At 43.5% G+C, this 26,134-nt stretch overlaps 2 protein-coding genes across 2 annotated transcripts in view; both read left to right on the top strand.

Moving 5' to 3' along the window:
- On the top strand, positions 1-22,493 carry ccdc57 (coiled-coil domain containing 57). The gene is made up of 21 exons (XM_029685164.2): positions 1-122; positions 305-566; positions 733-864; positions 5,027-5,135; positions 7,168-7,269; positions 7,380-7,537; positions 7,640-7,714; positions 7,832-8,032; positions 8,726-8,884; positions 9,012-9,174; positions 10,911-11,021; positions 13,071-13,338; positions 13,917-14,120; positions 14,387-14,487; positions 14,647-14,847; positions 15,092-15,148; positions 15,766-16,036; positions 17,870-18,003; positions 18,816-18,956; positions 19,514-19,724; positions 21,382-22,493. The coding sequence occupies exons 2-21, from the start codon at positions 307-309 to the stop codon at positions 21,549-21,551; spliced, it is 3,228 nt and encodes a 1,075-aa protein (XP_029541024.1). The 5' UTR covers positions 1-122; positions 305-306; the 3' UTR covers positions 21,552-22,493.
- Positions 22,494-24,122: 1,629 nt separating this feature from the next.
- The window catches only part of LOC115144264 (fatty acid synthase), a 29,852-nt gene continuing 27,840 nt past the window's right edge, over positions 24,123-26,134 (top strand). Inside the window, 2 exon segments of the mRNA XM_065002520.1 lie at positions 24,123-24,251; positions 24,357-24,377. The gene's annotated coding sequence lies outside the window, so the exon portion shown is untranslated.

Below are 26,134 nucleotides of genomic sequence, written 5' to 3'. Positions count from 1 at the left end.
ATAGAAACAGCGGGAGAACTCAAATTAGCATTTTAACAAAGTGTTGACTGCAAACGATAATACATCTATATAGCTAAACAACTCTTTATAAGAGCGACATTAGTTAGTTGCATGCTGTCGAGGTACGTTAGCGTTAGAAAACCAGCTGCTAGCTTAGCCCTCCTAACGGTAATGTAACGTTAGATAACGCGTTACTTAGCGAGCAACGTCTGCTTTCATTTCGGAAATTGTGTGTGTAAAGTGTTTTCACGGTGCAGTGTGTGCATTGACCCTCTAGACTTTGATGTGTGTGTGTCTTCTCTAGCCATGCAGGCTAATGATGGAGCTGACCTGGACACCCAGTTGGCATGTAAGGAGAAAGAGTGGAAGGAGCTCCAGACCCTACGGGTCCAGCAGCAGGATATGTCCCTCCGTGATGCCCAGGAACAGCTCTCTCTCCTCAGGGAACGCTTCCAGCAGCTCAAGGAGGACTTCTGCTTTAACCTGGCCGTGCTGGAGGAGAGAGACAGAGAGCTGGAGAGATATGACGCCATGGCTGCCCGCGCACAGGCCACAGAGACTGCCAGGTCAATCATTCAATTAAATGTATTTTATAAACCCCTTTTAACATTGTGTGTGAGAGAGAGAGTAATGTTGTATTATTTGTTATGTATCCCATGACCCCTGTAATATATTGACTATTGTCACTGAGAGGACTATTCCAGCTTTAACATGTGACTTTCCTTATTGAAGGCAGGAGGAGTTGAGTCAGTTACGTATCCAGATAGCCAAGCTGCAGGAGGAGAGGGAGAGCGAGGCAAGAGAGGTGAGACACAGCCAGCAGAGAGCTGCCGAACACAGGCTGCAGCTAGAGAGGCTCCAGAGGTGAGTGGGATGGGGTTAAGGGCAGGGGAGTGGGGTACAGGTGGGATTGTTGCCCCAATTTTATTCCAATTCAAAAGACACAAACAAAGTTCTTTTGGGGTCTTCTTTTCCCTCACTGTTTCCCAGTTATTGTCACTGACTGACTGTAGTTAGAGGACAGCCTAACGATCATGCTGAGAGAAGAATGCCGGCCTCTGGCCTCAAACAAAGATGTCTATTAAAGCTGATAATTACCCTAGATTGTTGTACACATTACATGATGCCCCAGCCCCACATTTATCCCCACGGTGACTCACCAGGCCCAGCTGTATGGGTTATATTTAGACAGGAGGACCCAGTAAGGGTCCATTTACAGTGCCTTCAGAAAGTATTCATACCCCTTGATTTATTCCACATTTAAATGTTGTTGTTACAGCCAGAATTCAATTTGGATTAAAGTGTTTTTTTTTCTTCCTCACCCATCTGCTCACAATACTCCATAATGACAAAGCAAAACATGTTTTTAGAAAATTTGGCAAATTTATTGAAATTTAAATACAGAAATATCAAATTTACATAAGTATTCACAACCCTGAGTCAATACATGTTAGAATCACATTTGGCAGTGATTACAGCTGTGAGGCTTGCTGGGTAAGTCTCTAAGAGCTTTGCACACCTTTAAGCTCTGTTAAATTGGGAGTTGATAATTGCTAGACAGCCATTTTCAAGTCTTGCCGTAGATGTTCAAGCAGATTTAAGTCAAAACTGTAACTAGGCCACTAAGGAACATTCAATGTCGTCTTGGTATATTTGGACTTATTATCTTGCTGAAAGGTGAATTTCAGTGTTCTCCCAGTGTTTGTTGGAAAGCCGAGTCGACCATATTTTCCTCTGATTTTGCAGAGGAATGGCTCTATTCCATTTATTTTTATTATTAAAAAAACTCCCTATTCCTTGCCGATGACAAGCATACCAATAACATGATGCATCCACCACCATTCTTGAAAATATGAAGAGTGGAACCCTAACCCTAATCCCAAACATAACACTTTGTATTCAAGACAAAAAGTTCATTTTTTAGCAAAGTATTACTTTTGTGCCTTATTGCAAACATTTTTGGAATATTTATACTTTTTACCCCTTTTTGATGATATCCAATTGGTAGTTACAGTCTTGTCCCATCGCTGCAACTCCCATACGGACTCGGGAGAGGTAAAGGTGGAGAGCCATGCATCCTCTGAAACACGACCCCGCCAAGCCGCACTGCTTCTTGACACACTGCTCACTTACCCCTGAAGCCATCCACACCAATGTGTAGGAGGAAACACAGTACAACTGGCGACTGAAGTCAGCTTGCATGTGCCAGGCCTGCCACAAAGTCAGCTTGCATCTGCGCAATGGGACAAGGACATCCTGGCCGGCCTAACCCGGACGACGCTGGGCCAATTGCGCACCACCTCATGGGTCTCCCAGTCATGACACAGGCTGGCATTGAATCTGGGTCTGTAGTGACGTCATAGACCGCTGCGCCACTCGGGAGGCTGGAATATATTTTTTCTGTGCAGGCTTCCTTCTTTTCACTCTGTCAATTAAGATAGTATTATGGATGCCTTTGTAGATCCATCCTCAGTTTTCTCATATTACAGCCATTAAACTCAGTAACTGTTTTAAAGTCACCATTGACCTCATGGTAAAATCCATGAGCGGTTTCCTTCCTCTCCGGCAACTGAGTTAGGAAGGACGCCTGTATCTTTGTAGTGAATGGTTGTATTGATACACCATCCAAAGTGTAATTAATAGCTTCACCATGCTCAAAGGGATATTCAATGTCAGGTTTATTTTTTTACATTTATTTTCTTCATGTACCAATAGGTGCCCTTCTTTGCGAGGTATTGGGAAATCGCCCTGGTCTTTGTGGTTGAATCTGGGTTTGAAATTCATTGCTCAACTGAGGGACCTTACATTTATCTGTATGTGTGGGGTACAGAGTAGAGGTCGACCGATTCATCGGAATGGCCCATTTAATTAGGGCCGATTTCAAGTTTTCATAACAATCGGAAATCAGTATTTTGGGCGCCGATTTGCCGATATAATTTTTTTAATATATTTTTTTATACCTTTATTTAACTCGCCAAGTCAGTTAAGAACACATTCTTATTTTCAATGACTGCCTAGGAACAGTGGGTTAACTGCCTCGTTCAGGGGCAGAACGACAGATGTTCACCTTGTCAGCTCGGGGGATCCAATCTTGCAACATCACAGTTAACTAGTCCAACGCAATAATGACCTGCCCCTCTCTCGTTGCACTCCACAAGGAGACTGACTGTTACGCAAATGCTGTAAGCCAAGGTAAGTTGCTAGCTAGCATTAAACTTCTCTTATAAAAACCAATCGATCATAATCACTAGTTAACTACACATGGTTGATGATATTACTAGATATTATCTAGCATGTCCTGCCTTGCATATAATCTGACTGAGCATACAAGCATACAAGTATCTAAGTATCTGACTGAGCGGTGGTAGGCAGAAGCAGGCGGGTAAACATTCATTCAAACAGCACTTTCATGCGTTTTGCCAGCAGCTCTTCGTTGTGCGTCAAGCATTGCGCAGTTTATGACTTCAAGCTTATCAACTCCCGAGATGAGGCTGGTGTAACCGAAGTGAAATGGCTAGCTAGTTAGCGCGCGCTAATAGCGTTTCAAACGTCACGCGCTCTGAGCCTTCTAGTAGTTGTTCCCCTTGCTATGCATGGGTAACGCTGCTTCGAGGGTGGCTGTTGTCGTTGTGTTGCTGGTTCGAGCCCAGGGAGGAGCGAGGAGAGGGACAGAAGCTATACTGTTACACTGGCAATACTAAAGTGCCTATAAGAACATCTAATAGTCAAAGGTTAATGAAATACAAATGGAATAGAGGGAAATAGTCCTATAATTCCTATAATAACTATAACCTAAAACTTCTTACCTGGGAATATTGAAGACTCATGTTAAAAGGAAACACCAGCTTTCATATGTTCTCATGTTCTGAGCAAGGAACTGAAACATCAGCTTTCTTACATAGCACATATTGCACTTTTACTTTCTTTTCCAACACTTTGTTTTTGCATTATTTAAACCAAATTGAACATGTTTCATTATTTGCTTGAGGCTAAATTGATTTTATTGTTATATTAAATTAAAGTTAAAATAAATGTTCATTCAGTATTGTTGTAATTGTCATTATTACAAAAAACAAAACAAAAAAAATGGGTCGATTAATCGGTATCGGCTTTTTTGGTCCTCCAATAATCAGTATCGGTGTTGAAAAATCATAATCGGTCGACCTCTAGTACAGAGATGAGGTAGTCATTAAAAAAATAATGTTAAACACTATTATTGCACACAGAGTGATTCCATGCAACTTATTATGTGACTTGTTAAGCACTCCTTTTACTCCTGAACTTATTTAGGCTTGCCATAACAAAGGTGTTGATGCTTATGGACTCAAGACTTTTCAGCTTTTCATTTGTAAAAAATAAATAAATGAAAATACATAATTCCACTTTGACATTTTTGGGTATTGTGTGTAGGCCAGAGACCAAAAATCTCAATTTAATTAATTTTAAATTCAGGCTGTAACACACTAAAATGTGGAAAAAGTAAATGGGTGTGAATACTTTCTGAAGTCACTGTATATGGCATTTAGTGCACAGTTTATATTGTAGGCTGTAATTTAATTTTAAATTATTATTAAGCTTTCACTATTATTTCACTACAGTTTTCGGTTCTGTTGTATACTCGGTTCCAGTGTAACTCAGTTGGTAGAGCGTGGCGCTTGCAACATTTTGTGGGTTCGATTCCCACAGAGGACCAGTACGAAATAAGTATTAAAATGTATGCAATCACTGCTCTGGATAAGAGTGTCTGCTGAATGACTAAAATGTAAGTGATTTGAACTGTGTAACTCTTTTAGCCTCATAGCAGGCAAAACACTTAGCCTGAAATATGTGCAAGCCCTCTCCATGGTTCCTCCGTGTTCTCAACTTTGAGAGGTAATCTCGTGTCGTGGTGGTTTCAGTGACGGGTGTCTGTGTATTTCCTGATGCCGTGATGGCTTTTGCATCCGGTGTGTGTGTATTTGCCAATGTCATGATGGCTTCAGGGTATGGTGTGTGACTGTGTGTGTGTCATCTTTCTGTCACTCAGCGGTCAGGCTGGGGACCTTCAGAAGCAGAGAGCGGAGTACGACGGGATGAAACGAAATCTCCAACGCAGAGTCCAGGAGGTGGAGGGACAGCTGGCTCTACAGAAGCAGGTACACACACACTTGGCAAGGGGCTTTTATATGGTGCTCCCGAGTGGCGCAGCAGTCTAAGGCACTGCATCTCAGTGCTAGAGACGTCACTACAGCCTGGAATCTAACCCGGGTCTGTATCACAACTGGCTGTGATTGGGAGTCCCATAGGGCAGGGCACAGTTGGCCCAGCGTCGTTAGGGTTTGGCCGGGGTAGGCCGTCTTTGTCAATAAGAATTTGTTCTTACCTGACTTGCCTAGTTAAATAAAGGTTAAATAAAATAAAAAATATAAGGGAAGTGGGAGGGTGCAGTGGTAGGCCGCTCTTCTCAAATTTTAACAGAAGAGTCGCCTTTCCCTGTGGAAACCACACGCAGACAAGACATTTAAACCAGATCAGCCAGATGGGCGATATCTTTACAATTCAGTCTGGACAAAAAAGTAGTTAATCTACCCAGATTAAAATAGTAAATCACCAATTAGACCAGCCCTTAGTAAACTTTTGGAAAAAATGTTTTTTGACCAGAAACAATGTTATTTCACTGTAAACAGATTAACAACAGACTTTCAGCATTCTTATAGGGAAGGGCACTCAACATGTACGGCACTGAGACAAATGACTGATGATTGGAAATTGATAATAAGAAGATTGTGGGAGCTGTATTGCTAGACTTGATATTATCGATCATAATCTGTTGCTGAAAAAATGTATCTGTTATGGCTTTACATCCTCTGCCATATTGTGGATTGAGAGCTACCTATCTAATAGAACACAGTCAGTGTTTTCTTTAATGAAAGCCTCTAACATAAACCAGGTAGAGTGTGGTGTCCCTCAAGGCAGCCGTCTCGGCCCTCAACTGTTTTACATTTTTTTTACTATTGACCTATTAGCATTGAATAAGCCTGTGTGTATCTATGTACGCAGATGACTAAACATTATACACGTCAGCTAGCTGTAGTCAGTTTTATAATGTGGTGATTTACCAAGTTGACAAAACTAAACTGCTTGGTGTAACCCTAGATTGTAAGCTGACATTGTCAAATGCTGCAATGAAGTATATAGGCAAATTACAGTTGGCTCAGAACAGAGCAATGTACACGGAGGGCTAATTTATACAGCATGCATATCAATCTCTCCTGGCTCAAAGTAGAGGAGAGATTGACTGCATCACTACTGGTCTTTTTGATAGGTATTGACGTGTTAAAAATACCTAACCATCTGTTCAATCGGTTAACACACAGTTCAGTCACTCATACATACCCCACGAGACATGCCACCAGAGGTCTCTTCACAGTCCCTAAGTCCAAAACAGAGGCTAGGAAATGCACAGTACTATATAGAGCCATGACTACATGGAACTCTTTAACCTCAAGCTAGCAGTAAAAATGTTTTAGATCAAACGACACCTCACGCCACAACGCGGACTGTGAAGAGACACACACACTCCACACTCACTCACACATGATTATTATGTAATAATGAGCAATGTAAATTTGTATAATGCACAATGTTTTGTTTGATGTGCTGTTTAATCTCTGTTTGGACCCCAGGAAGAGTATCTGCTGCCTTGGGGATCCTAATAATATACTAATACTATACCAACTGCCTGCTAAACCTCTGTGTGTGTTTTCATGTATGCGTGTTTGTGTTTGAGCATACTTGTGTGAGTGTGGTATTTCAGTCTAAACTCCGTGGCATGCAGCGTGTCCTGCTGCTGTCTGTTGTCCTGGCTCTTTGCTGTGTCACTCGATCTCTAGAGAGAATACCCCCCTTTGAGCAGCACTGTATGTGTGTGTTAGTCTGACTGTGTGTGTGTGCGAATGTGTGTGTTTGTGTGTGATTACCCCCACAGCCCCACCCAAATCTGTAACGTAAGGAGAGAAGGTGCTAACACCTGCTGTGATGAATGAGGCTGGCTTGTCTGCTAGTTTTGGCTCTGTGTATGGCGTCTGGAATAGGTCAGCTGGAAATATACCTTTCAGGGATGTCTGTCTGGGATATTTGGAAGCTTCATCAGGAATTCATCATCCTCTCTATCCCTCACATGTTCAGGAGATGATGACAGACTTTGATAATGAGATGAGGCAGAGAGAGCATGAGTTCAACCTGAGGATGGATGAGATGAGAGCCGTGGTCCTGTCTCACGAACTCAGGGTAAGGAGCAGGTGTGTGTGTGTGTTTACCTACCTCCAGGTAAAACTGCTGAGTAAGATGGGAAGATATGTGCTGATACTTTATGTGCGTGTGTGCGTGCCTCTCCCCAGGTGAAGCTGCTCTCTAAGGAAACAGAGGTCCACTCCCAGGCCCAGGCTCAGGCTGTGGAGGCCCTGAAGGCCTCAGAGGATCTCTGTCAGCACACACACACACAGCTACAGCACAGACACTGGGAGATAAAGGACATTACTGCCGTCAAGGACGCAAGGTGTGTGTGTGTGTCCTACCACATTGACTTAGAGTTATTCATGCCAACGTTATTTCCCATCGTTTCCCATGTCTTAGATAAAATGTGATTGTCATTTCTCAGGATAAAGGAGCTAGTGGACAAAATAAAAGCTCTACAGACCAAGAGGAAGAGAGAGGAGGAAGTCTACAACAAGAAGTGCGTCCTGCTATACAAATTCAACATAAGACCGCAAAGACAAACTACCAGCATATCAGCAGTAGTCCTAGACTAATGGTAGTCTAATGGTGAGTCTTTTGATGTTCCTATCTATAGGCATGAGCAATTGGACCGGGGAGTGCGTGAGAGAGAGGCTCAGCTGGATGCGTTAAAGGACGCTCACAGAGAACAGCTACGACAGGCGGAGACACATAGCGGTCAGTTACAGTCAAAACTAGAAGCCATGGCAACACACACACACAGGACCCAGAGAGACCACGAGGACACACTGCGAGAGAGAGATCAACAGATAGACAGGTGAAACACTGTGTGTGTGTGTGTGTGTGTGTGTGTGTGTTTGCACATTCTGCATTAGCTGTCTGTTTTTTCTGGGTGAGTGTGTATGTGCTTTATTTAAGCGTGTGTCTCTGGTCCAAAGCCCTGGATGATCACAGTGTTTGCACATGCTCAGTGAGTGAGAGGGAGTGTGTGAGACAGTGTGTGGGCATACATTACTCTGAAGCTGTCTGTAAGGAAGCAGTGATTATGTAACAATGTGTGAAAGGAAAAGAGCCTCCAAGGCCCGCTCTTAATGGGATGAAACACACAGAACATTTAGCAATCATCACACTTTGATCATAAATGACTCTTTACAATATACAGTGAAAATATACAGGTGTAGGATCTTAATTTGATCACCCTGTTGCAGGAGAACTTTCCTGCAATGCAGGAAATTCTAAACTTGTAGTGTATTTGAGGTTTAAAAAAGCTTCTGAAGTCTGTAATTTCCACTTTGAAATCAACTCTTACAAAAATGTACATTCATTATAATCCACGTAATAATTCACCTTTCCTTTTGCTGCAAAACACAGCTACCATTTTGTAACACAACACTGAATAGATTCATGGCTCTCCTCCAGGATGTTAAAGGTATTCTTAATAAAAGGAGGTGAACACTTTAGTGTTGTTTCGGTACGACAACTTCAACCTGTGTGTTATTGTGTTGTGAAGGCTTCGTATGGAGCTGGAGACGACTCGTAGTGGCTGGGACACGTACATCACTCAGATCTCTAAGGAGACGGTTTTTAAGGACACAGAACTGCTAGCCCTGCAGGAGATAGAAAGCAAATTACGGACCGAACTTGATCGGAGCAGGGGGGAGACAGAAAGGTTGGTTTGTGTGTCTTTTTTGCAGGTTAAAGGGTTATTTGTATATGTGTGTATGTCTCAGGTGTTAACAGTGTGTGTGTGTGTGTGTGTGTGCGTGTGTGTGTGTGTGTGTGTGTGTGTATCCCAGGTACAAGCAGCAGCTGTTTGTGGGTGTGGAGCGAGAGAAGGCTCTAGAGCAGAGAAGAATCCAGGTGGAGCTGGAGTGGCAGAGACGCTGCGAAGACAACAAGACTGAACACTACTTGCACAGTGAAGAGTTAATACAGGGCCTGACACAGGCCAGAGACCAGGTGAGACTCTCCATTCCTCATACAGGTGTACTCACATACAGGTACAGTTGAAGTCAGAAGTTTACATACACTTTAGCCAAATACATTTCAACTCAGTTTTCACAATTCTGACATTTAATCCTAGTAAAAATTCCCTGTCTTAGGTCAGTTAGGATCACCACTTTATTTTAAGAATGTGAGATAAGGGTTTATTTCAGCTTTTATTTATTTATTCACATTCCCAGTGAGTCAGAAGTTTACATACACTTTTCAGTTCTGCCCACAAATTTTCTATAGGATTGAGGTCAGGGCTTTATGATGGTCACTCCAATACCTTGACTTTGTTGTCCTTGAGCCATTTTCCCACAACTTTTGAAGTATGCTTGGGGTCATTGTCCATTTGGAAGACCCATTTGCGACCAAGCTTTAACTTCCTGACTGATGTCTTGAGATGTTGCTTCAATATATCCACATAATTTTCCTCTCTCATGATCCCATCTATTTTGTAAAGTGCACCAGTCCCTCCTGCAGCAAAGCACCCCCACAACATGATGCTGCCACCCCCGTGCTTCACGGTTGGGATGGTGATCTTTGGCTTGCAAGCCTCCCCCTTTTTCCTTCAAACATAATGATGGTCATTATGGCCAAACAGTTCTATTTTTGTCTAAGGTCTTGGCTGATTTCTTTAGATTTTCCAATGTTGTCAAGCAAAGAGGCACTGAGTTTGAAGGTAGATCTCAGAAGCTTCTAAAGCCATGCGATAATTTTCTGGAATTTTCCAAGCTGTTTAAAGGCACATTCAACTTGGTGTATGTAAACTTCTGACCCACTGGAATTGTGATACAGTGAATTATAAGTGAAATAATCTGTCCATAAACAATTGTTGGAAAATGACTTGTGTCATGCACAAAGTAGATGTCCTAACCAACTTGCCAAAACTACGTATAGTTTGTTAACAAGACATTTATGGAGTGGTTGAAAAACAAGTTTTAATGACTCCAACCTACGTGTATGTAAACTTCCGACTTCAACTGTATATAGTACCAGTGGTGGAAAAAGTACCCAAATGTCATACTTGAGTAAAAGTCAAGATACCTTAATAGAAAATTACTCAAGTAAAAGTGAAAGTCACCCAGTAACATACTACTTGAGTAAAAGTCTAAAAGGTGTTTGCTTATATAAATATAGTTAAGTATTAAAAGTAAATGTAATTGCTAATATATAAGTATTAAAAGTATAAACCATTTAAAATTCCTTATATTTAGCAAACCAGATGGCACAATGTTCTTGTTTTTTAAATATTTACGGTTAGCCAGGGGCACACTCCAACACTCAGACATAATTTACAAATGAAGCATTTGTGTTTAGTGAGTCTGTCAGATTAGAGGCAATAGGTAGGGATGACCAGGGATGTTCTCTTAAGTGCTTGAATTTGAGCATTATCCTGACCTGCTAGCCATTCAAAATGTAACGAGTACTTTTGGGTGTCAGGGAGAGAAAAAAATCTTTAGTAATTTTTTTCTTTAGTAATGTAGTAAAGTAAAAGTTGTCAAAAAATATAAATAGTAAAGTACAGATACTCAAAAAACTACTTAAGTAGTACTTTAATGTATTTTTACTTAAGTACTTTTCACCATTGTATAATACTAGTGAGCCCATATACCATATATTTCGAGGTAGAAAGATATGGTCAAGATCGGTAGAGGCCTCTCATCATCACCAGTTCATTTTGATTCTGTATTTCCTGTTGACCTCAGGCTAGTGCGGAGCTGAGAGAGAAGGAGAGAGAACTACAGGACATGGCGGTATTACTGCACACTGTTACCAAGGAGAGAGACCAGGCCCTGGGTCTGCCAATCAGAGAACAGGTGAGAGACCAACTAAAACACGGGAGGGATGTCATCCAATCATGTTGGAGCTGTAACTACTTGCCACAGAGTTAAAGGTGAGAGTGATGGGTTACAGTAACCTAGATGTCCTACTGCGGATCTATTTCTGTGTGCAAAAGAGAAATGTTCTGTATTACTAACCCCTTCACCCCACAAACAGTGTTGTTACAACAGCTATTCTAAAAATAGCACTTGAGTCCCACTTGTAGTTGGAGTAGGATGTTAGACTACAGTACAGTGGGGGGGTAAGAAGGGGAGGGAACTGACTTTACCCAAGAAACCCTAGCCCTTGAGTGATGTTACCACAGCTATTCTGAAGAACAGCAGGAGCCCCACATGTGTCCTGGATAGTGAGAGAAAGGAAGTAGGGGGGCATGACTGATACGGTATCCCCTCACCCCTGTCTTCAGGCTGGTGGTTCATCTTTGGCATGTAAAGGTCTTTAAATAGTGCAGCCTTCTGACAGAATGGCTGCACCCTCTTTCTCACATTCTGACAGCCACTCCAACAGACTACAGCCACCCTTACGCTTTCACATTCTGACCAAGCTAACAGACAACAGCCAAACCACTGATCATAAGGGCAGACTGCCGGGAGTGGGGGGAGAGTGATAGAATATGGGAGACAGACACAGAGAAATAGAGACAGAAAATAAGCTGTTACCAGGCCAGAAGTGGTAGCCTTTCAACAGCCCTCGGCTCCTGTCAACACCACCTCTATTACCATTTGATTAATTGCCAAAGTTATACGGCTTATCTGGTTTATACCCTCCTCTTCCTCCTCCTGGCCTGGTGCTACTGAGCTTCCTGGTCTGAACTTAATCGCATACTGGACCTTCTTCTCCCTTATTTGTCCTACTCTTCCTCTTCTTCAGATGGGCCCTTTTTCAGGGTGTACTCCAGAAATAGTACCCTAACTTTGACCTCAGAAAACATTGATTTCTTTCATTCATTATTTTCTGTATTCTATCAGTCAATACTTTCTCTGTTCTCCATTCAATAGTTTATTGTTCCTTTATTCAAAGGTTCTACTGTTCTGTTTTCCATTCTTCAGTGGAGTTACTTGGCTTTCTTCAATGCCCAGATTCCTCTCTTATCTAAAGCGACTTCTTCCATTCTATCATATGGACTCTTGCTCACAACAACACACACACACACACACACTTGAGTGTTATCTCTAACCTTATGATGCCCCTCCAATCCTAGAGGGGGGCTCTGGTCCCGTCCACAGCCTTTTTTTTAGGAGGTGCCCTTTCCTTGAGCAGCCCAAGTGGTCTGATGCCAAGAAACTGAAGATCTTGTACAACGCTGTGTACTACTCCCTTCACAGAACAGTGCAAACTGTCTCTAACCAGAATAGAAAGAGGAGTGGGAGGCCCTCGGTGCACAACTGAGCAAGAGGACAAGTACATAAGGGTGTCAAGTTTGAAAAACTGGCAGCTTCATTAAATAGTACCTGCATAACACCAGTCTCAACGTCAACAGTGAAGAGGCGACTCCGGGATGCTGGCCTTCTAGGCAGAGTTGCAAAGAAAAAGCAATATCTCAGACTGGCCAATAAAAATAAAAGACTAAGATGGGTAAAAGAACACAGACACTCGACCGAGGAATTCTGCCTAGAAGGCCAGCATCCCGGAGTCGCCTCTTCACTGTTGACGTTGAGCTTGGTGTTTTACGGATACTATTTTATGACGCTGCCAGTTGAGGACTTGTGAGGCATCTGTTGGTATGGTCACAGGTTTTGAGTTAATAGTGCGTGCATTAAAGTATGTTTTGAAGATAAAAAACTGATTGATATATATGATGGTTTAAATGTTTGCCTGCCATCAACCAACAACTACAATCAGAACCATACCTCCATCTAGTGGTCATTGGTTGAAACTGCTCACAGCCAGATATTATTGTGTATGCATCTGTGTTTATTTATGTGAGTGTGTGTGTATGTGCATATATGAGTGTTTGTGTGTGCGCATGCGTGCGTTCATGTCTCTGTGTGTGTGCACGTGTATTTATTTCTCTGTCTGTCTAGCTATCTGCACTGCAGGGCCACAGACCTGGTGGTGGTGTCTCTGTAGGAGAGCTGCCGTCCGACGAGATCCATCGGCTGCAGCAGCAGAACAGCAGTCTGAGGGCTGTCATAGCCCAGATGAGGAGGGACATGGAGGATCTCAGCCAGCCTTCTCATCCTCCAGGACCCCCTGACACCTCCACCCAGATCCCTAAAGGACCACTACCCCAGCTTCCAACACAGAACTCAGCCAAGCCAACTGACAGCGCTGCACAGCCCAGCCTGGCAGGTATAAACACACAACCCTAGACGGCCCAGACAGTCCTGGATCCACCCACACCTCAACCCCAACCTGTTGACAACTCGCTAAAGCACCAGGCCAACAACTGTCAGCACCAGCATGTCCCACTGCTTATTCTGTGTTGGCTCACACCGACACCCCTTCCCACCTGCACCACAAACAAATCTACTATGCGTGCATCCCTAACCCCATACATCCCTAGCCCCCCATCCATTCACCTCCCACCACAAAAAACACCCGCACCCTACCAGAGCCTTAAAAAGCACCCTATCACCATCACTACCCCCATCATCCTGCTGGCCCCTAACTAGCTCAAAGCCCAGACCAACAGCTGTCAACACTAACCCGTCACACAGCCAGGTGCAGACCTGTAAGGAGTATATTAATGTCAACATAAAGTTAAAGTGTAATATGAGTTTTTATGGTTACAGCTAGCTAGTAATGGACTGGCTGTGGAGGCATAACCCTCGACCTTTAGGAAATAGAGAAGGGTAGTAATATAATCATAACTCAGTCACACACTGAGAAATCTGTGTGTGTGTGTTGTTTGTTTGTTTGTTTATCAGTGGTAGGTACCCCAGAGTATACCCAGGTTCTAGAAGAGGAGGTAGCAGAACTGAAGGCCAGGTGTAGGCGCTTAGAGGACCAGCTAGAGGGCTCCACCAGACCCCAGAACACCGCCACGGTTACCCCGGCAACCACACTAATCCCCATCGCCCCCGACAACGCATACCTCCAGAACCACATCCGCTCCCTCAACGAGACCATCGGTAGGACGACATTTCAATAATATACAATATAATGGTACTAGGACAGAGATAATGGTATCACTTGTCGCACCTTATAAAGTTCTGACCAAAGATCTGAGAGTGATGGTTACTTGTGTTTCAGTCTACTGCTATGCTGAGAATTAAAATGAGCAAAATAAGTTTTATTTTCCATTCAACAATGATTATAGGAATTTGACTTGGTGTTGAAATATAAAAAGCGATAACAACATAAAACTCAGCCATTGTCTATGTAATGTTTACTGCAGGTGGCCAGCGAGTAGAGAAGGTGGCCAACACAGCAGCTCTGAGGAAACAGGAGGTCAGGGTAGCTCACCTGGAGGCTGCCCTGGCCTCGCTCACCAAACAGGTACTGACTCTCTTCATCCCAAATCAGCCCTTCTGTCATTTAAACTGCAGGCACTGTTGTATTCAGGCAACGGTTGGTGGATTTCAAAACAGTATTAGTAGTCATTGTCCACCCGCAAGCCCCCTCTTTCTCGCTCTCTCTCACGCTCTCTCCCCACAGTGCCACACCAAACAGATGGAGGGGGAGGAGCTGCGTCTGGAGCTAGCCAATCAGAAGAGGAGCTGGTCGTCTGAGGAGAGAGGACTACGTCAGCGTTTGGTTGTCGTGGAGATGGAGCTGGAGGAAGTGAGGCGGGAGAAAGAGGAGTACCAGAAAGGAAGCATCCTCAACAACCTGGAAACTGTTGCCCTGGGCAACCAGGTAATGCCGAGTGACAGCTTGCCTCAAACCTAAGACTTTTAATCAACCCTAAACAAACAAAGATAGTAGACAATGAATGTAAATGGCAAAAAAAATGTTTTTGGTGTTTTAGTTCAACTTTACTGGAATCCTCTGTCAGATAGCCCACAAAACACTATCGTAACAATGACATTTGAGGTCAGGGTATTTGTCAGCTTATTATAACATATTTTACACTGCCATTACACAAACTTGTTGTGACCAGGTGTCTGCACTGAAGATTGATATCGCCAGCAGAAGGGATCCCATCGTCTGTGAAGAGGTAAACCGTCTCAGAATGAATGACAAGACATAGAGCAGTGGTTCCCAAACTAGGGGTTATGACCCCATGTGGCGTTGATTGATATGAAAATGTCGTCGCGGGATCATTTTTTAAAAATCCTGAAGAAAAATATGTGTATAATTTTGTATAGAACAAAATGTATAATCATATCGTTTTTGTGTCTCGAAATCATTATGTAATTAACCTTAAAAATCTAAATGAAACTTATTCAAATCTAAAAGATATAATTCAACCAGAGAGCACCCTTAGATCATGGGAAAGGGATGCACTTATATTTTTATTTTATTTAACTTGACCGTTGCAGTGAGTCTATGTTCCATGGTTTTGCTGTGTCTGTTGTGTCCACTTGTCCATATTAATGTTGGAAACAAGCAGCCCTATGTTTTCACCCAGAATCACATTTGTTTATTTTTCAAACTATAGCACACAATATTTCACATAAAGCAGGTTTTTAAAGGACTAAAGAGTTTAGTGTGCTTCATGTTTTTCTTTTTGCCATGGAAAATCCAAATCTGGTACTGTATATTATCGTGATAATGGTATCATGACAACCCTGGTCCATATACACCCATCTTTCCCTCCCTCCCTCCCTCCAGAGTGAAATGGTGAGGCAGCTCCAGGAGGAAAACCTGTGTTTGAGGCAACAGCAGCTGTCCCTGGGCCTGAGGTCCGGTGGGGCAGGCGGGTACGGGCCAGGGTGTGGGGGGGTACAGGGGGGTAAGCTCAGTGCCCCTCTCAATGCCCATCTCCTTCAGTCCAAACTGAAGCAAGCAGTGCAGTGTATCGCCCGTCTGACCAGAGACAAACAGCAACTGATTGAGATGGGCAACAGGCTCCGGGCACAACTGACCGACGCTGGACTGGAGGGTAGGACTGACGCACAGGAGGCTGCTGAGGGGAGGACGACTCATAGTAATAGCCGGAACAGAGCTAATGGATTGGAATCAAACACATGGAAACCATGTGTTTGATGTATTTGATACTATTCCACTAATTCCACTCCAGCCATTACCACACGTCCTCCCCAATTAAAGTGCCACCAACCTCCTCTGGACTGACACTACTGTAGAAACACATACTAACAGCATTGCCATTCACAATACCATATCAGAGAATTAAAAGATACAACACTTTAGTTTACTCCAATTAGGGTAAGTATAGTAGGGTAGGATGGTTAGAGTAGGGAGAGAGGGAGGGTAGGGATGGTTTGAGTAGGGAGAGAGGGAGGGTAGGGATGGTTAGATTAGGGAGAGAGGGAGGGTAGGGATGGTTTGGTTAGGGAGGGTATCGATGGTTAGAGTAGGGACGGTTATGGTAGGTAGGGTAGGGATGGTTAGGGTAGGGATGGTTAGGGTAGGTAGGGTAGGGATGGTTATGGTAGGGATGGTAGGGTAGGGATGGTTAGGGTAGGGATGGTTAGGGTAGGGATGGTTAGGGTAGGGATGGTTATGGTAGGGATGGTTATGGTAGGTAGGGTAGGGATGGTTAGGGTTGGGATGGTTAGGGTAGGGATGGTTATGGGTGGGTAGGGATGGTTAGGGTAGGGATTACTTAGGGTAGGGATGGTTATGGTAGGTAGGGATGGTTATGGTAGGGATGGTTAGGGTAGGGAGGGGAGGGATGGTTAGGGTAGGGTGATAGGGATGGTAGGGATGGTAGGGATGGTTAGGGTAGGTAGGGTAGGGATGGTTATGGTAGGTAGGGATGGTTATGGTAGGTAGGGTAGGGATGGTTATGGTAGGTAGGGTAGGGATGGTTATGGTAAGTAGGGTAGGTATGGTTATGGTAGATAGGGTAGGGAGGGGAGGGATGGTTAGGGTAGGGTGATAGGGATGGTTAGGGTAGGGAGGGGATGGTAGGGATGGTTGGGTAGGGTAGGGATCGTTAGGGTAGGGTAGGGATGGTTGGGTAGGGTAGGGATGGTAGGGTAGGGGGGGATAGTATATAGGGAAAAAAGTATAATAAGGGGGATTACGTAGAAATTATGCGAACAATTAAATTGATAGACTAGGTTCTATCTGCAATATTAAAGCCAATCATATTGCAAATGGCTGCTAGGCTATATAGACCAGATATCACATAACCAATACTGCATGATGACAGCTTAATCCCCCAGACTATGAATATATTTTTAATTAGTCTGTGATAACAGTCTAATGTACACTCATTTGATTGGCCATGTTATGATAATAGTATAATGTAAACTCATTCGAATTGGCTTTGCAGGGAAAGTGTAAACAGGAAGTCCAGCTGTGTTGTGATTGGTCCGGTGGTGTGGTCCGGCTGTGTTGTGATTGGTCCGGTGGTGTGGTAGTGTTGACAGGGACAGGAAGTATTCTCTGCCGTGTTGCTCTTCCACCCCGCCGGTCACCCTGATCCCTGCTGCCCCGCGGGATTATGGGTGATTCAGCAGAGACAACACGCAGCCGGAGGAATAACACAAACACCCTGGACACCTCTGCTCTCCCTCACACACACACACCAATGGAGGCTGCTGATGGGAGGACGGCTCATAATAATGGCTGGAATGGAGTGAATGGAATGGTAGCAAACACATTCACACCATTACACTTCATTACACTCATTATTATGAGCCATTCTCACCCCGCAGCCTCCACTGACACACACATACGTATACAGATTTCTCTCCTTGCTATTTTCTCACACTTATAACTCTCTTGTTATTTCTCTCTCTTTCAGTTCTCCAGTCTGCTCCCAAAACCTCTCTAAACCCAGTGTCTATGGAGCCAGAGAGAGACCCATCTAGAGACACCCAGCACCAGCAGGGTCGGCTTTCTGCCTTAGAACAACTGCAGTACCAGCTCACCACACAGGTCTGATCACTCACCCCTTGATGTCAATGAGACAGTAGTGTGAAAGCTACATTGTCATATCTCAGGTTAGGACTGCAATGTAGATCCTCCAACTGCTCTTAAATTCAAGCAAAACTAAATGCATGCTCTTCAAGCAATCGCTGCCCATACCCGCCCGCCCGTCTAAAATGGCAGACTAATAATTTTTTGCCCCACTGTATTTCACTGGTCACCCCCCAAAGCCAATTGCTCCTTTGGCCGCCTTTCCTTCCAGTTCTTTGCTGCCAATGACTGGAATGAATTACAAAAATCACTGAAGCTGGAGACTTATATCTCCCTCACTAGCTTTAAGCATCAGCTGTCAGAGCAGCTTTCCGATCATTGCACCTGTACATAGCCCATCTGTACATATCCCACCCAACTACCTCATCCCCATATTATTATTTTTTTTGCTCCTTTGCACCTCAGTATCTCTACTTGCACATTCATCTTCTGCACATCTATCACTCCCATGTTTAATTGCTAAATTGTAATTATTTTGCCACTATGGCCTATTTATTGCCTTACCTCCCTAATCTTACTACATTTGCAAACACTGTATATAGATTTTTTTCTATTGTGTTATTGACTGTACGTTTGTTTATCCCATGTGTAGCTCTGTGTTGTTTGTGTCGCACTGCTTTGCTTTATCTTGGCCAGGTCGCAGTTGTAAATGAGAACTTGTTCTCAACTGGCCTACCTGGTTAAATAAAGGTGAAAAATAAAATAGAAAATGATCAGTACTCTGTGTGACCATCAGAGGGAGCACCAGAGTAAACCATGATTCTCTTCAGGAGCTGCAGTATGCCCAGAGGGAGCAGAGGAAGGGGGCTCCTATCATGGTGAGGCCTCTCCTCTCAGAGAGCAAGAGTGGAGACAGAGACAGGGTCATCAACCCCTGGGGCCAGGGGCACAAGGACACAGACAGACATGAGGTAATAACAGTAATGTCTGTCTACAGTGTCAGATACCACCTGACCTGAGGACCAATACTGCAAGAGCTTGGCTTCTCAACTAACTTCAATAGACAGAGTTGATGTCTTGCCATGTATCCCTCTGCCATTTTCTGGTTGCTAAAATTCTAATAGTTCACCTAATTTCAGTTTATGTGACTAAAAAGCAAGTATAGTGTAGAGAATCATTGTACCATCTAAACTGCTATGAAATATATTTTCAATAACCAACAATGTTGTATTTTCAGCTGCTTGATAATAAAAGATGCAAAATGAAACTTAAGAACGGGACGCATAGAAATAGTCACATAGAACATATCTGCTGCTTCTTAGACTTGCTTTCAATGAGAGTGACAGATCTATAACACATGTCTATGTGAATTTGGTCCGTCTCCAAAAAGTTACATATTGCATTATTAACTATAGCAACAGAGAAAACATAGCACTGGTATCATACTCAGTTTAAAAGTATGTGCAAAATGTAATATTACTTATTTACACCTGAGTCACTTCACTTCATCTTCTCTCCTCTTCCTCAGCGTCCTAGGACTAAAGAGAACACCCCACCTATCAGCCAATCCCAGAGCTCCCTGCAGCTGGACCTCGGGTCACGAACCGCTTCCAGCCCGTCAGGTCCTCTACTGCTGTCGTCGGTGGCGACGGAGGGTTCACTAAGGGAGGTGTGGCAGATACTAGACAGAGGTCTCAGCCCCTCCATACTCACACCCCGGGAGAGCTGTTCTGAGAGAGGTGAGAGTTTACCTGGAGACAGGTATTTGTCTAATTACTTGTCAGCGCTCTCCTTTCTCTCTTTCTTTCTTTCTTTCTCCCCCCCTGTGAGTCACACCATTATAAACCCACTGGTGTGTCTGCATTCTATTGGCCATTTAGCACTTAGCGGAGGATCTGGTACAGGAAGTCCAGTATCACTCTTTCATGACACACACACACACTAATAACTAGGCCTCAGACCGAAAGGCTATTTGTATGAGATGATGATAATAGTGTTTATCATTTCACCTAGCTGAGGTTAAAGTAAAGACAGAGTTGCAGTCTGGCCACAGAGGAGGAGGGAGGTTGCCCAACTGGTGGCCTTGTATCTGTCCCAAATAGCACCCTTTTCCCTAGTGCACTACTTTTGACCAGAGCCCTATGGGCCCTGGACAAAATGAGTGCACTACATGGGGAATAGGGTGCCATTTGGGACGCACCCTTGAGTCTGGGGCCAGATCACAGCGGTGACAGGGTGAAGGCTCTGACCAGGGACTCTGTTCTGCACTGGGAACAGTTTCTCAATCAGTGGACAGGGGAGCCACTCATGGGTTAGGTCTGGCTCTGTTGACACTGATGTTGTTTGCAGAGCCCACGGCACTGGCCAGGCCTGGCTGGCACCAACACAGCCACCGCCTGCTAGAAGAAGTGCTGACTGATAGCCTGGATCTATTGCTGCGTGTTCGTATGTGTCTTGCCTCAGCAGCAGCCGCTGCAACAGGTCACAGACAGTAGTGAAGGTCATCCAACACAGTGTCCATCTTTCAGATTGGATTTAGAACAGAGGCATTGCATCACAGTTGGCCCAGCAGTAGACTGCCAAGGGTTTCCACATTATGCTGAGTAAACGTTGAGAAGAACACACAGGGCTCTCACGTGTGAGGAGAATGGGGCTGGTGGGGCATGCAACAAGTGTATACCATCAGAGACTTCAACAAAGAGGATTATGGTATATACCAATATCATAATTGCTGGGTAAATGAGAGGAAAGCAATCTTTAGACGCGTTGGTATAGATAGGCAATCTTTAGACGCATTGGTGAAGATAAGGAACGTCCATAAAGGTGTCCAAGTTGAATTGTTTTGTTACGAACACATACTTACTTAGTATTTAGTACTCTGTCAGGAGAGGGGATAATGGTAACCATGGTGTTGTACAGTAGTATAGATAATGGAGATGTTGGTGCAATAAGCCTCTGCCTCTCTGTGTCTCTGTGCGGTGGAGAGAGATTCAGATAAGCACAATGTGAGCTCTGTCTCTAGGCAGCCATGCAGGCGCTCTGCACCGCAGTCACTTTCGGTGGCAGTCCCTTAGGCCTCATCCTCGCAGATGCTTTCAGTGCTGCCCGGTACATTGTATTCAACCTCAAATACCTTGCAGGGGGTTGGATTTCACAGCCAGCAGACTTTTCATTGCTAACATTTTAAAAGGCGTCTCAGGTTGGAAATAATGTCCTTGATCAGGCAGCACTGAGTGAGTGTGTTTCTCTGTGGGAATAAGCCCTCATTCACTGTCTGTTTGGAACTGAGGGAGACAGGCACTGTACTGCAACACACAGTCTCACTCACTGTCTCATTCTGCCCATGAAACAACCTTTTACAAGGCTGGAATTGAATTTCTACACATCTGCACCCAGGTGATGGTGAGCTTAATGAACCTAGCCCTGGGGACCAGGCAGTGGGGGTGAAGGGGTGCAGAGCACCTGTCCTGGAGAGGATGACACCAGCCAGGCCGTCTGCCACCGCCAGGAAGACCAAGACTAGTGCGAGGGGGGGCAAGATCAGGAACTACAATATCAAAGACTGATGGAGACTTTCTGGTAGGCCAACACAATTCAACACAATTGGTAACTGTTGGTACCTGGTACCAAATGTTGCCTTGTGGTGCTTGAGTTAACGAATACCAACATACTTAGTAGGTAGAAATGACAAGTAAATACCTTGTCATTTCTGTACTGTAAACTAGAGTGTTACTATAATATCAGAGGCTAATGCAGAAGGTAATAGATATTGCGTGGGTGGTGCCAGGCTGGTTCTGCTCTAGCCAGGCTAGTTTGTCTTGGCATGGCCACCAGGGGAGTGGTGCTGACAGCAGATCCAGTCTAGCACCTAGCTTAGGTAGATAGTAACTATCTGCTCAGGCCAGGGGGAACTACTTGGCCTTACACCTCAGGAAAGAGAGGATTCATTGAAGTTCTTACTGGGCTTGCTTTCACTGATGCTCACACTGAAAAGCACAATTTTGTACCTTCTCATGTTTTTCTCTCACCATGACAAATCAACTGTTAGGTGCTCTTGTTGTATGGGTCCTGAACATTTAAGTCATTTAGCAGACGCTCTTATCCAGAGCGACTTACAAATTGGTGCGTTCACCTTAAGACATCCAGTGGAACAGCCACTTTACAATAGTGCATCTAAATCTTTTAAGGGGGGGGGGGGGGGTGAGAAGGATTACTTTATCCTATCCTAGGTATTCCTGAAAGAGGTGGGGTTTCAGGTGTCTCCGGAAGGTGGTGATTGACTCCGCTGTCCTGGCGTCGTGAGGGAGTTTGTTCCACCATTGGGGGGCCAGAGCAGCGAACAGTTTTGACTGGGCTGCGCGGGAACTGTACTTCCTCAGTGGTAGGGAGGCGAGCAGGCCAACTGAAAGAGTGTTGTGTACTCACTGAACAGGCCTTGATATCTGTGTTGATTTGATACCAAATCATGAAGTTGTGATTGTTCCAATAAAACATTCATTCAAATTTGACATTTTTAGAAATGTTCCTTTATTGAAAAAGTGTTACAGCAAACCAGAATTGTTACAAATTTGACCTTGAAAAGGGATCTTATGAAATATGAATTAACACATCATGTACATATTTCCACATGTTTTCTACAGATGATCTTGGTTAGTAAATAAGTACAGTCCAAGATATTGACAGAACAGTACAAAGTAAGTTGTAGTTTTTCTCTACATCATGCCATCCTCCACATGCCATTTTCACCATTGAACTCTAGTAACCCCAACAGTCAGGCAGCATTTCTGATTACATCACCATCCTTGCTGCCCTGGCAACAAGCTCCTCCCCTCACTGTCATCACATCACCCTATCTCCTAGCAACACCCTCACATCCACGCTGATTGGAGGTGCCCACACACCCCTGCTCTGTGATTGGTTCATTTTCACGTTTGTAAAATATCACAACTATGATCACAGCTGGCACGATTTGGGTGTGTGCTACCTGGTTTGTCAGCCTGGCTGTACATTCGCCATAATAAGCTATTTCAGGTGGGTTGATATGGTTGCTCCTCAAGTACAACCTACAGAAGAAATGCCTACTGACCGAGTTTGGGTAAAATACCCATTAATAATATATAAAAACATACATGAATAAGCACAAACTATTTTATAAACTATAAAATAAGTATTTAGTTATTTATGAACATTTATACTCATAAGCATTCAAATTCATGAACATTTACATGTTTATGTATAAAGCATTTATAAGTAATTATAAACATTTTATAATGACTTATTGGTGGAAGTTATTATAAACTATTACCAAACCTCTCGTTAAACAATATAAACGACTGAATACTTGGGTGCAATCAAATAAATGAGTATCTTTCTATACATGCAAAACAATGGATATACAATATTTCAATGATTTAAAAAAAAATAAGGTGCAGGTGATCGAACACATACATTGATAGATATATCATTGCTACAACGTCAACCACAGGTGACCATGCAGTTCATACAAATTATATTCAACATAGTGTTGGCCTAATCTGCACTAGTAGACTTCCAAATGCGTTACACATGCTGTAAAGAATACATGAATTCATTATTAATAGGTTAGGGGGAAATATTTACCTTGTGTAGGCTAAATCCACCATTATTTAATGGTATATCCATCTCCAATAAATTGGATTGTCAAAAATCATACATTTGTGAATAAAAAGGGGAAAAATCTAATTGATCAAAGATTGTCAAATGTGTGTCCCAAAGTCCATGGACTATTGCATGTGTCCTCCTTTCTGCAAGATTTCGAAATGAGTTATTGTTCAATCAGTGTGAAATCTGAACACAGCTCAGACCTGTAAGTGATGGTTCTGCGCTTTGAACTTGAGTGATGAACTTGGACTTGGCTTTATCAATATAATGGGGCGGGGGAAACCGAGCTAGGCTCCGGGTGCACTCGCACATAGGATACATCCAATGCTATCCGAATGTACTACAGTAACCTTTCCATCGTTTTCTTCCGTTTTTTTCCGAAACTACAGCGTTCAGCGAATCACCCCATCACTGGCTGAGACTGTGAGCCCTGCCTCTTTTCTCATTGGACTGGACAGCCTATCCAAGCTGTCAGCCCATGTGGCGTGGCCGGGGAGAGCATGTCAGACATTTAAATTAAATAGAGAAAGGGAATCAAAGAAGCGAGAGAAATTGGAAGGGCTAGGCAGGGAACGGGAAGAGCTCGCGATTCCTCCCGAACAACTGTAGCACGGACACATCACAGACAAGCGCGCTCTCACCGACGGAAGATAAGGGATTATCGAGGGAATTTTTGATAACGTTAACCGTTTCTTTACTAATATTTATCTCATTTTGGTGGTTTCTACAGATATTAAAACACATAAATAAAGGTAAGTTGTTCTGATATTGCTAGACTAGCAATGTTATAGCTTCTTCATCAAGTTAGCCGGTGAGATGTTCCCTTATGATGACCGGCGTCGTAACAATAAACATAAACGAACACAACAGATTTCCTCGATATCAGCTGGCTTGTTTTTTAAAAATAAATTACTACACTTTCTCGTTACAATGTTCATGCATTGTAAGAGTTACATCAGCTAGCTGACTTATTCTCAAAAATAGTGCCATTTTAGCTAGGCTAGGTAAAGATTTGGTCGCCATCCCCTGCTTAGATGTTGCTTCCTCTAACCAATGGTTGCGTGGAACGTCATCGGCCGTGTAATCGACTGAAAGGCTGCTGTATAACATGTGGTGGTTAGCTGCTACGTGAAATACCTAGCCAAGCGTCTTTACCTGGCAGGCGCCAGCCTGAGCAGAGGAACGCTCTTATAGGTTCAGGAGCAATTTCAATAGTGATGCCTGCCACTACGAAGGCTAGCAGTTGAGTTGCTATATGTTCATCACTACCTGGATGCCAACACGTTTTAATCAATTAAATGGCAGTTCATCAGTGAATAGTAGTTATGTTTGATTATGCTTGGGACACATCTTATGCTGGCTAGTTATCCGTGTGTGGCGTGCTTGTGTCCCTGGTCTCAATTTGGGAGTAGCAGGAGATAATCGAGCGTAGTTTATAAGTTTTGACCTATAGGGCCCAGTAACAATGGTTTGATTAGCTATGCCAACATCAAAGGGTCATTAATAATTCAATTAATTTAGTTGTTTGGGGGGTGTTGATGCCTGGGATAGTATTGAATTGGATGCCTCTCCTTTTGAGAGCCTTTTTTCTGGTGCTCTTTCTGATATATTTTGGTTACATTTTCTGCATGGCTAGTAGGAGGTGAGCATGATTTATTTTGCGCACCCTCTTAGTCTAATTGCAAGACAGTAATTTGATGAGTCATATTGTAAAACTCATGCCTGTATCCGTGTCTCTGAAGACAATCACTTTCACTCAGCCACAGTCACCTTCTGAACTTCACTTAAAGGGAACTTTGTGTGGAAGTATCTTTTGGTATTTGTTTAATTAGTCCATATCTTAAACGTGATTGCTGAATTGCAAAACATTTTAGGACTGTATCAACAGTGAACTAATGAAACCACAAATACCAAAATATAGTTTGAGTGGTATTTTCCTTGAATATTTGAAATAGGCCTTATATTTGAAATAGGCCTTGGCTAGTCCAAAAGGTTTAGCATGAATCTGAGGTTTTGTGCCTAAGACTTGGAAAAGAGAGCACCTAATCTAACCACTAGTCTCTGGACCTTGTGGGCTCAGGGTAAGAGTTGAATACCCCTTGCTTACCCAGACTAGTATCGCATTAGAAATGGACATCAATGTTTGGTGAGCCTACCCATCCCAGCACCAGCCAGGACCCTAGCTAGCTCTCTTTATATCAGGACTCTCCAACCTTGTTCCTGAAGAGCTACCATCCTGTAGATTTTCACTGAAACCCTAATCTAGCATACTTGATTCTAATAATTAGCTGGTTGATAAGGTGAATCAGGTTAGTTACAACTGGAGTCAGATTGAAAACCTACAGGAGGTTAGCTCTACAGGAACAAGGTATAGTCTCCCTGAGTGAATGGGCTGGTGCTTTTTTTGCCTACTTGACAGGTATGTCATCGAGGCCCAGGTTGAAATGTCCTGGCTTCTAGAGATGTATGTAGTCTTTAACTTCAGCGGAATTTGTCATACATCAGGTTA

This window comes from Oncorhynchus nerka, linkage group LG16 (genome assembly GCF_034236695.1).
Source record: "Oncorhynchus nerka isolate Pitt River linkage group LG16, Oner_Uvic_2.0, whole genome shotgun sequence".
Classification (NCBI taxonomy): domain Eukaryota; kingdom Metazoa; phylum Chordata; class Actinopteri; order Salmoniformes; family Salmonidae; genus Oncorhynchus; species Oncorhynchus nerka.
This window is presented reverse-complemented; position numbering and strand designations above follow the sequence as displayed.

Bases quoted from the DNA above. Each gene is read 5' to 3' on its own strand.
- ccdc57 (XM_029685164.2), top strand. From the start codon at position 307: ATGCAGGCTAATGATGGAGCTGACCTGGACACCCAGTTGGCATGTAAG. The intron at 865-5,026 runs GTGAGTGGGATG...TCTGTCACTCAG, and splicing joins CAGCTAGAGAGGCTCCAGAG to CGGTCAGGCTGGGGACCTTC. The intron at 18,004-18,815 runs GTCTGATCACTC...GATTCTCTTCAG, and splicing joins AGTACCAGCTCACCACACAG to GAGCTGCAGTATGCCCAGAG.